Here is an 11,411-nt window from a genome sequence, read left to right on the forward strand (position 1 = left end):
ACTTCAATATTTAAAGAAATCAAAGGGAAAAATGTCCCCTATGAATGTACTTTTAATTGTTTAATGATTTGTTGTTAAGACCACGAAAAGCTTAATGTTTTGCCATTTTGGGCTTAGCCCATTTTCTTTTCCAAGGAGTGTAGTACTGTAATGTCTGGGGACATCCATGACAGTTTTTGGGCTAAACATGAGTGGGAACTTAATCTTATTTAGTGAAATCTCTAAACCAATCCAACCATTCATAAAGGTGGACCTCAAAGTGAGGGGCAACATTGTCACCAATGTTGTCCGATGGACAACAAGTTTGTTGTTAGCCCGTAGATGTAGTGTAAGTTAGCATGGCTGAAAAGTGCTTCGAATTAAACACGTAGATGTGTGTTGCATGTGTGAAGAACACATGCAGAGAATGGGGCAAAGATAAACACCTCACGCAAGGGAAAACAGCTCTGTTAGCTTTGGAAGATAACTGTGCAGTAATAAAAGTTGACAATGGATTGCCAGCTTCTGTGGCCTCTGTCATTCACAGCAGCAATGATCCAGCTGGTGTAATAGTGTTGTGGCAAGAATTGGCAGCTTTGTTTGAAAAAAGACATGCTGTCAGATTTGTATTCATGATAAACTATGTGCAGTCACACATACTAAAAGCATGTAAAAAAGACACCCATTACCCACAGCAAACAAGACCAACATTAAAAATATATAAATACATGCACTCAGCACTGAGCAATTGTATGAACCTCATTCATAGCTATTCCAACAAGCTACCTATGGAATAAGACTGTCTGAGATTATCCGAAGCTATTTTGTCCTCCATTTCCATTGGAACCAGAAGCAAGTGAGAACCTGGCCACCTGGAGCTAGCTCTGCTCTTCAGGACTGTTTTGAGCACACTGACTGGGAGATGTTCAGAGTAGCAGCTACTACAAATGACTCCATCAACCTGGAGGAGTACTCAGAGTCAGTGACTGGCTACATCAGCAAGTCCATTCATGATGTTACTGTCTCCAAACCCGTCACAACTCACTGCAACCAGAAACCATGGATGATTGCAGAGGTGCGCATGCTGCTGAGAACCCGCGACACGGCTTTCAAGTCAAGGGACAAAGCAGGCCTCAGGGTGGCAAGAGCCAAGCTCTTCTGGGCCATCAAAGAAGCTAAGCATGCCTACTCAAAGAAAATCCATGATCATTCTCAAATCACTGCTGACACATGGCGCATGTGGCAGGGCATCCAGGCCATCACCAACTACAAGTCACCTCCACCTGCTTGTGACAGTGATGCCTCCCTTCCAGACATGCTTAACAACTTCTATGCTCGGTTTGAGGCACAGAACAGCACAACGGTGAGGAAAACCCCCCCCCCCAAGTGAACAGGTACTGTGTCTGTCCACTGCTGATGTGCGGAGAATTCTACACAAAGTCAACCCACGAAAAGCACCAGGATCCGACAGCATACCAGGCAGAGTGCTCAGGGAATGCGCTGCACAACTGGCTGATGTTCTCACAGACATATTCAACATTTCTCTGAGCACTGCATTTGTCCCAACATGCTTCAAGTCCACTATCATCATCCCTGTGCAGAAGAAGTCTCCAGTGTCCTGCCTCAATGACTACCATCCCGTTGCACTCATTCCCATCATCATGAAGTGCTTCGAGAGGCTTGTCATGAGACACATTAAAGACCATCTTCCTCCTTCACTGCACCCACTGCAATTTGCATATTGCCCCAACCGCTCAACAGACAATGCCATCTCCACCACACTCCACCTGGCTCTCACCCACCTGGACAATAAAGACACCTACGTCAGAATGCTGTTCATAGACTTCAGTTCAGCATTCAACACCATCATTCCTCAGCAGCTCAAAACTGAGCCTGCTGGGCCTGAAGGGCTCCCTCTGTAACTAGATTCTGGATTTCCTATCTGATAGAGCTCAGTTAGTCAGGCTAGGAAATAACATCTCCAGTGCCACCACACTGAGCCCCGGTGCCCCTCAGGGCTGTGTACTCAGTCCACTGCTGTTCACTCTACTGACTCACGACTGTATTGTGAAGTACAGCTCAAATCACATCATCAAGTTTGCTGATGACCTGGATCTGATCAGCAAGAACAACGAGTCAGCGTATAGAGAGGAGGTGCAGCGGCTAATGGACTGGTGCAGAGCCAAGAACCTGTCTCTGAATGTAGATAAAACTAAGGAGATGGTTGTTGACTTCCGAAGAGTGAGAGGTGACCACCCCCCACTTAACATCTCTGGATCTGCTGTGGAAATCGTCAGGAGCACCAAGTTCCTCTGTGTTCACATCACAGAGAACCTCACCTGGTCCCTCAACATCAACTCCATAGCCAAGAGAGCCCAGCAGCGTCTCTACTTCCTGTGGAGATTGAAGAAGGCTCATCTCCCCCCTCCCATCCTCACCATGTTCTACAAGGGGCACTGTGGAGAGCATCCTGAGCAGCTGCATCATACTGCAAGACCCTACAGCATATAGTAAGGACAGCTGAGAAGATCATCAAGGTCTCCCTCCCCTCCATCATGGAAAACTACACCACACGTTGTATCCAGAATGCCACTAGCATTGTGGACGACCCCATCCATCCCTCACACAGATTTATTTCACTGCTGCCGTCTGGCAGAAGGTACCGGAGCATCCATGCCACCACTCTCTTAACCTCACAAGGACTGAGCTAACCCCCACTCCACACACACAACTCTTTTGATGCTCTACTTGCACTATCTGCAACATTGCTGCTCCACTGTGTTTACACTGTTTACTCCGTTTTTTTCTACCTCAGTAACTGCTGTGTTTTTTTGTGTTTAAATTGAGATGTAAACAGCTGGCCAGGCTATAGTAAACTAAACTTTTACAATATCCTTTTGGCTAAAGGCCATGATGTCTCCTTTCTCCTAATCATATGTGGTTTCATTCTTGCTATGAGATCACATCTGGGCCTGTGAGACTACAGAAGCTACCTTGTGTGTGTCAACCTCACTATAGTGGAGTCTCTGGGACATCAGTTTATTTTCCTCCTCACACTATGATGATGGATTATCAAAAACCTGTGTATGAAGTAGAATAACATATAGTAATATTCATGAAGTCACTGAATTTGTGTATTTCAGAGGTGTCTAACACAGTTCCTGTGAGGCCATAGCTCTGCAGAAATAAACATTTTCCTTCTGAACATGAGTTCACCTCATGGAGGCCTTGCTAATGAAGATGTTTGTACCAAAAATATACTACCTTCTGGTGTACATGTACTGCTGCATTCATTGGTTGGTCTTTCAGAAAACAAGGTAAACAGTTTACATTCTAGAGAATAACCAAAAGAGCAGCTATGCACTTTGCAGGGGAATTCTGTGTAAGCATTATCACCCACTGTGGTTACTTTTCACAAAAACAGATGCTGTTTTGTGAGTTGCTCTTTGCATCCTACTGCAGGTGTATAAAAAAAATCTTTTTAACAGAAAAAGGACAGGTGGATCGAAAATGAGATATTAATACTTTTGATTCTGATGCTCCTTTTTGAGATTTGGTCCTCACATGAAAATATAGATAACAAATGTTTTCTTTAATCAGTAAATCCATGTTTCAAAAATTGAAAAATGGCATATGACGCAGAGTGAATGACTTATTACACTCTAAATCTTTTTCAATTCAATTTAATTCAACTTTATTGTCATTATACAATACAGGATAGTACAGTATAACGAAAACACTATCAGGCTACTTTTCCAGGGCAGTAATAAAAGATGCATAGTAAACAGTGCAAAGACAAAGACAGTAAAAGACAGACAAAATGTGCTTAGTCAGTAGGTACAGGTGTCGAACGTAGACATAATGTGCATAGGCAAAGGTTATAACAGGTGTATTGGACGTATAGACAGTTAGTGCATAGTCAGATATTCAAGTGTATCAGGTATATAGACAGAAATGTGCTGGTGAATTGCAGTACAGCACAGTAAATGTAGAAGGACTAGTGGTGCAAAAAGAGATGTAAACAGTGAACTGTATATAAAGTGTACAGTGCAGGTAGAGAGTAGAAGCATAATGTTCAGATGACATCTTAAATAAACAGTAACAGTATAAATATATAAATATACTAGAAATAAGGCTAGCCAGAGGTGAAGTGCACAGCATACAGTCCTCTGAGCTAGTGGAGCTCAGTGTGTAGTGTGCTGGGTGATCAGGCTGATCATTAACAGGCTGTAGTGTTGTTAAGCTCAGGTCGATGCTGCCGGTGTGACCAGTTTGACAGATTGGGGATTGATACTGTTCTTGAACCTCTTTCCGTATGGCAGAGGTTGGAACAAGGGGTGGCTGGGATGTGTGGGGTCCGAGGATATGTTGATGGCTTTCCTCTCACATCGCTTGTCATGTATGTCCTCTATGGGTGGGAGGACAGCTGCGGTGATGTGCTGAGCAGTTTTGACCATCCTCTGCAGGGCCTTGCGTTCAGCAGCAGTAGTGCTGCCATACCAGACGGTGATGCAGATGGTCAAGATGCTCTCCACTGTGGCTCTGTAGAAGTTGCAGAGGAGCTGTTGTGACAGGTTGACTTTTTTAAACCTTCTGAGGAAGTGAAGGCATTGTTGGCTTTTCCTGATGATGTGGGATGTATTGAGTGACCAGATGAGATCCTCGGATATGTAGACACCAAGAAACTTGAAGCTGCTCACCCTTTCCACCATCGCCCCCTCGATGCTCAGTGGTGCTTGCTCTCTACTTCCCCTCCTGAAGTCAACAATCAGTTCTTTGGTTTTGCTGACGTTGAGGGGGAGGTTGTTGGTGGCACACGACTCTGTGAGGAGCTTGACTTCCTTTCTGTACGGTCCTTCATCATTGTTGGTGATATTGCCTATAATTGTGGTGTCATCCGCAAATTTAATGTAAGTATTGGAGATGTGTTTTGGAGTGTAGTCGTAGGTATACAGTGTGTAGAACATTGGTGAGAGGACACAGCCTTGTGGACAACCTGTGCTGAGTGTGAGGGAGGGGGAGGTGTGTTCACCTATCCAAACAAACTGGGGTCTGCAGGTGAGGAAGTCCATAATCCAGCTGCACAGGGTGTGACTTATTCCAAGTGTGTTGAGATTAGAGACGAGTCTGGAGGGGATGATGGTGTTAAAGGTGGAGCTGAGGCTGATGAACAGCATTCTTAATTAAGTGTGGCAGTTTACATGATACTAATGCAAAAGCTTTCAAACATAATTTGCTGTTGTCCATTTTGACTGCTTATCATGGTAGAAATAACAAACAATTACCTTTTAAATTATCCCTGCCAGTATCAGGTTATTAACCTACGTATTTGGAGAATGTCACAATTTTTGTAATTTTGCCTCTTTACAATTTATGGATTTGAAGCGGTCAAGATATGACACAAGTGCAGACTTTCAGCTTTATATCAAGGGGTTTAACAAAAGTACCACATTTACTGCATATTACAGTTATTTATTACATACACTGCTCAAAAAAAAACTTAAACAACACAATATAACTCCAAGTAAATCAAACTTCTGTGAAATCAAACTGTCCACTTAGGAAGTAACACTGATTGACAATCAATTTCACATGCTGTTGTGCAAATGGAATAGACAACATGTGGAAATTATTGGCAATTAGCAAGACACACTCAATAAAGGAGTGGTTCTGCAGGTGGGGACCACAGACCACTTCTCAGTACCGATGCTTTCTGGCTGATGTTTTGGTCACTTCTGAATGTTGGTGGTGCTTTCACACTCGTGGTAGCATGAGACGGACTCTACAACCCACACAAGTGGCTCAGGTAGTGCAGCTCATCCAGGATGGCACATCAATGCGAGCTGTGGCAAGAAGGTTTGCAGTGTCTGTCAGTGTAGTGTCCAGAGGCTGGAGGCGCTACCAGGAGACAGGCCAGTACACCAGGAGACGTGGAGGAGGCCATAGGAGGGCAGCAACCCAGCAGCAGGACCGCTACCTCCACCTTTGTGCAAGGTGGAACAGGAGGAGCACTGCCAGAGCCCTGCAAAATGAACTCCAGCAGGCCACAAATTTGCATGTGTCTGCACAAACAGTTAGAAACCGACTCCAATGAGGATGGTATGAAGGCCCGGCGTCCACAGATGGGGGTTGTGCTCACAGCCCAACACCATGAAGGACGCTTGGCATTTGCCAGAGAACACCAGGATTGGCAAATTTGCCACTGGCGCCCTGTGCTCTTCACAGATGAAAGCAGGTTCACACTGAGCACATGTGACAGGCGTGATAGAGTCTGGAGACGCCGTGGAGAGCGATCTGCTGCCTGCAACATCCTTCAGCATGACTGGTTTGTGCCCTGTTCCCTCATTATTTCAGGACAAATTAAAGAGGTCTGGAATTGATTCCAAGAGTCGAATATGCACTTGGTAGCTGTTCATAGGAACTCTCAATATGTGGTCTAAAGAGGCGTTGATGCAAGTGAAGGGGGCCATTATTAAGCTGAACAAACAAAATATACCTATCAGAGATAACAGAAACTAGAGGTCTGCGCAGGACAGGTTTTTTTTTTAGTCCCACTTCCATCCACTCCCAAAAAATTTCATCCCATTTGCATAGAAAATTGGAATCACTTATGCTGCACCCGCCCGCAAATGTTTTGTATCACTTACGACTGCGCAGCTCCGTCAAGGCAAACTGACATCTAATATGTGACACAGTCTATTTACTCTATTCTATGCTGAAATACATGGAAGCCATAGTCATTAGGCTTACTGTGAAGTAACTTTACTAAACGCCATTTATTCCCAGTAAACACAAAGCAGGAATTAAACCACAGAAGGGTTATTTTTGGTTGTGGTCAGGACTCTGTGCAGGCCAGTCAAGGTCTTCCACACCAAACTCACTCATCCATTTCTTTATGGACCCTGCTTTGTGCACTGATGTGCAGTCATGTTGGAACAGGAAGGGGCCATCCCCAAACTGTTCCCACAAAGTTGGGAGCATGAAATTGTCCCAAATCTCTTGGTGCTGAAGCATTAAGAGTTCCTTTCACTGGAACTAAGGGGCCAAGCCCAACGCCTGAAAAACAACCCCACACCATAATCCCCAAACTTTACACTTGGCACAATGCAATGAGACAAGTACCATTCTCCTGGCAACCACCAAACCCAGACTCGTCCTCCGGATTCCCAGATGGAGAAGTGCAATTTGTCATTCCAGAGAACACGTCTCCACTGCAACACGAGTCCAGTGGCGGCCCTTTACACCACTGCATTCCATGCTTTGCATTACGCTTGGTGATGTAAGGCTTGGATGCAGCTGCTCAGCCATGGAAACCCATTCCATGAAGCTCTCTATGCTGTTCTTGAGCTAATCTAAAGGCCACATGAAGTTTGGAGGTCTATAGCGATTGACTCTGCAGAAAGTTGGCATCCGCTGACCCCACTCTGTCATTTTACGTGCACTGCCACTTTGTGGCGGAGTTGCTGTCATTCCAAATCTTCATTATAACCCCACTGACAGTTGACTGTGGAATATTTAATAGCGAGGAAATTTCATGACTGGACTTGTTGCAAGGGTGGCGTCCTATCACGGTACCATGCTGGAAATCACTGAGCTCCTGAGAGCGACCCATTCTTTCACATATGTTTGTAGAGGCAGTCTGCAGACCTAGGTGCTTGGTTTTATACACCTGTGGCCACAGAAGTGATTGGAACACCTGAATTCAATGATTTGGATGGGTCAATGATTACTTTTGGAAATATAGTGTACATACACAACAATAAAACTTATAGTACATTCAGGCATAGTACATTCAAAAAATGGCTTATTGTCAATCAGGATTTTGTGCATGAAGTTTACATTTTTAAGTTTTTAACTCCCTTAATCAAGATCATTTCTTTGCTTGCAAGAACTTAAACGGTTATTATCCACCCTATACTTAACTAATTTTATTTCATTTTATTTTCTCCTGTGTGTACATGTTCTAGTATGTCTGGCCTAATAATTTTAGACCTCAGCAGCTGTAACTGAAAATTAGCCACTTGACTAATTTGGCTATACTTTGTGTTAAATAATGTGCCTCGATCAATGAATAAACCAACAAACCAATGAAAAAAAAGTTCAAATAGTTATCTATACGTTACAATCATATGACTCATGGGTGTTACTTTTGACCATTAAATTGAAGTCATAAGTTTCCGTTTGTGGGCCCAGTGCAAGATTCCACAATACCAAAATTTCTTACGTCAAACGTTTCCCCTGAAGCACAACGGTTTTACTGGTTTTAGTAGCCACTGACACATGACGCAGAATGCAGCAGAAAGACATTTTTGTCCACCAAGCTATCCATCTAAACATGCATCCTTTAAAACAATGAAAAACTTTCAAATTCAAGCAACTGCTTTTGCTATTCCACCACACAAACAATACAGGGGAATTCTGAATTCATGTGAAAACATGTTGCAGTCATAGGCAACAAAAATACTGTATAAGCAAACTTTAGAGAGCATGTGAAAATAACCACAAGTGAAAGCATCATTACTACAAGGCAATAATTATTTGCAATATATTGTAATTCTTGTAATAATTAACCAGAATCCTAAGGCTTACTGGAAAACAGATCGCTGATTCATGCACTAACTGAAAGTTAAAGACAATAAATAGTGTAGCATGCCTGCTGCCTACATTAGTTACATTATAACACTTACTGTAAAAGTTCCTGTCTGAAAGTAAAGAGAATAAATGGTTGTTGAAAGATATATTAGCATGCATTATAGCACTCTCAAGCCATTAATATACATGCCATACCCTGTGGACCACTGGTGTAGATATATATAATGAATGGAAACAATTAAGATGTGAATGATAGGTGGCTACAATGATAAGACAAACTTTCTTTAAAGAAAAAAAAAAGACTGACTCATATGTTGGTCAGCAGCGTTTCATTATGAGCTCTTTCTGAGAAATTCCACAGTTTTCAGGTCACGTATTGCCAGACTAACAGCACTAACTTCACAACTATCCTTGACTATGGACTCCTCAGAGTTCTTTCTATGAATTCCTGTCAGGAAATTACCTTTGTTTGGGGCAGGGGGGTTACTGCAACATCACATATTTAGGAGCAACGCACCTCTGATTTAAAGGAAACCTTCGTAGACGAGGAGCCCACAGAAACCCCAAAACCCAAAGCGCATCCCTTAACGCCCTCTCAGGTTGCACTCTTTCTATATAAACCCCTCGGCCCATTCTTGAACACATCATTCACTTGCTCAGAGTTTCGGTGTTCTCAGGTTAGAGCAAAGTGTTTTTGATGATAAAAATCTCTCCGGATTTCCGTACTGCAACGAAAGAAACAAAGCAATAAGGATGAATTCTTGGTTCAGCCTGGTGCTAATGTGCAGTCTTGTCCTCATCGAGTCACTGAATGGGGCTGCCGGGAATGCGATTCCTCACAACATTCCTCACAACCATCTTCAGAACCTGGAAAAAGCAGTGCACACTGTGCAAGAGTATTATGTAAGTGTTTTCTATTGAATTTTCAACAGAGAAGCTGGTGTACATTAATGTAAACTGCTACATCATTATCTATGGAAGAGAAAGTTCATGTTAAGTACAAATACAGACTTGGGTTTTTGAAGTAAAATGCACAACAGTCATGTTATGATTTTCACTGTTCACAGGACTTAAAAAACAAGCAATGGATGGGACGTGCCGTGTTCGCTCCCTACTTGGGCAAGACAGAGGTAAGTCTGACAGTCTTGCTGATCAGTTTGACAAAGATCTCAGGTATGACAAAGTATCGCTTTAAACATATCGTGTTGTTTTAAGACTTGCACATGCGAGAAGCTCATGCTCGTGGCCATGTTGAACTCCTACGTGGAAATGTTTTCGGACATGATGAAGAGGTCCAAGGAGATTGAGGCTAGCCTGAAGGGAATACAGGCAAACGTGACACACCTGCGGGAAAGTAAATACAGCAAAGAGCAGCATGTGTTGACGCAACTTCAGGAGATTAAGCTCAAAAACGTAAGAAAGACAACTTTATTTTTACATATTTTTCCCATGCTGTTTTACTTGCACTTGTTTACTTGTGTTGATGGAGCATTGGCAAAAAAAAAATACTGCATTATATTTTGTAAAGCAATCAAGCAATATTCATTGGATAATGATGCACTAAGCTGACGATTTATAATATTATTTCTTTATTTTTCTCGTTAAGGTGAATGACATGACAATCCAGGGTGGAGCGATGAACGACTTTCTCTCTGTGTATGATATGGCGTATAGACTTGGACACAAAAAGCAATAGTTTGTGCTCACAATAGGAGACTTTTTTAGCACAGAAAGAAATCAAACTCTGTTTTCTGTGCTCTTAAAACATTACTTTTGTGCCTTTTTGTTTCCTATTTATCTTTTGTGCCTTTTTTGCTATCTAATTTATCAAACCTTATTTAAATATAACTGAGATGTAATGTAACATATTTATTTATCACAAAATGTACTGTAAAATCATATAATGCAATTTACTCAATATGTAACTTATTATGGCGTGCAGGAGTGTACTTTGCTAATGACTGTTCATCAAACTCATATGTGACTCATACAGTTGTGACAGAACTCTGTATATGTACACAATAAACCACTAATCTTGGCATTAACCTGGGTGTGCAAGAAATAATTACTTTGAGCATTACTGTACCTGGAACATATAACCAAGATCAAGAAAGGCTACTAAAAAGTGGCACCACCATTAAAGCTATTCCTTGGGTACTTTCTACATGCAGTTTTTCATACTTCTCATACTACTATGTTTGACATGGGTACAGCTTAACAGCTTAGCCTTATGTAATGTGTGGGCCTAATGCTGGGGGCTACTGCATGTAGGAACTTCTGATTCAACATACACAGTGTTTGGGAAATGCTGGAGGAAGTTTTGTCTTCGAAGGAATTGTAAAGCAATGCAAGTAGGACTATATTTTTTGTTCATTTAAAATATAAGCCTACAGTGGCCTAACTGGCTGATTAGTCACCTTATTATACACTCAAATGACAACAGTTATACAGAATACTGTGCAGAGTTAAGTAAAACATTATGTTAAAATAAATATAAGCAAAAATATATAAAAATAAATACTTACTATGGTAGAATGCAGGCTATAAACAAGCAAACATTACTTGCACTGATCTTTAAACATGTTAGAACAACAGAAGCTAGAATATTTTGTTCTTAAGACCCATGATGTCTCAACGAATACTCTGCTGTTTTTGTTTGCTATCCAGTGTCGACCAGAGGAGGATGGGATCCCCTTTTGAGTCTTGGTTCCTCTCAAGGTTTCATCCTCCTGCTCTTAGGTATTTTTTCCTTGCCACTATTGCCTTTGGCTTGACCATCTCAAATAGCCGTCATTAGGCGATACTGTAATAATTGTGGCCGGCCTAAATGCAGCTCTATA

At 42.1% G+C, this 11,411-nt stretch overlaps 1 protein-coding gene across 1 annotated transcript; it reads left to right on the plus strand.

Moving 5' to 3' along the window:
- The first annotated feature begins 9,228 nt into the window (after positions 1–9,228).
- Positions 9,229–10,616, plus strand: LOC119264309 (interferon gamma-related-like). Its single transcript, XM_037542781.1, has 4 exons — positions 9,229–9,474; positions 9,639–9,701; positions 9,787–9,984; positions 10,178–10,616. The coding sequence occupies exons 1-4, from the start codon at positions 9,325–9,327 to the stop codon at positions 10,265–10,267; spliced, it is 501 nt and encodes a 166-aa protein (XP_037398678.1). The 5' UTR covers positions 9,229–9,324; the 3' UTR covers positions 10,268–10,616.
- The last annotated feature ends 795 nt before the right edge of the window (positions 10,617–11,411 follow it).

This window comes from Pygocentrus nattereri, chromosome 1 (assembly GCF_015220715.1).
Source record: "Pygocentrus nattereri isolate fPygNat1 chromosome 1, fPygNat1.pri, whole genome shotgun sequence".
NCBI lineage: Eukaryota > Metazoa > Chordata > Actinopteri > Characiformes > Serrasalmidae > Pygocentrus > Pygocentrus nattereri.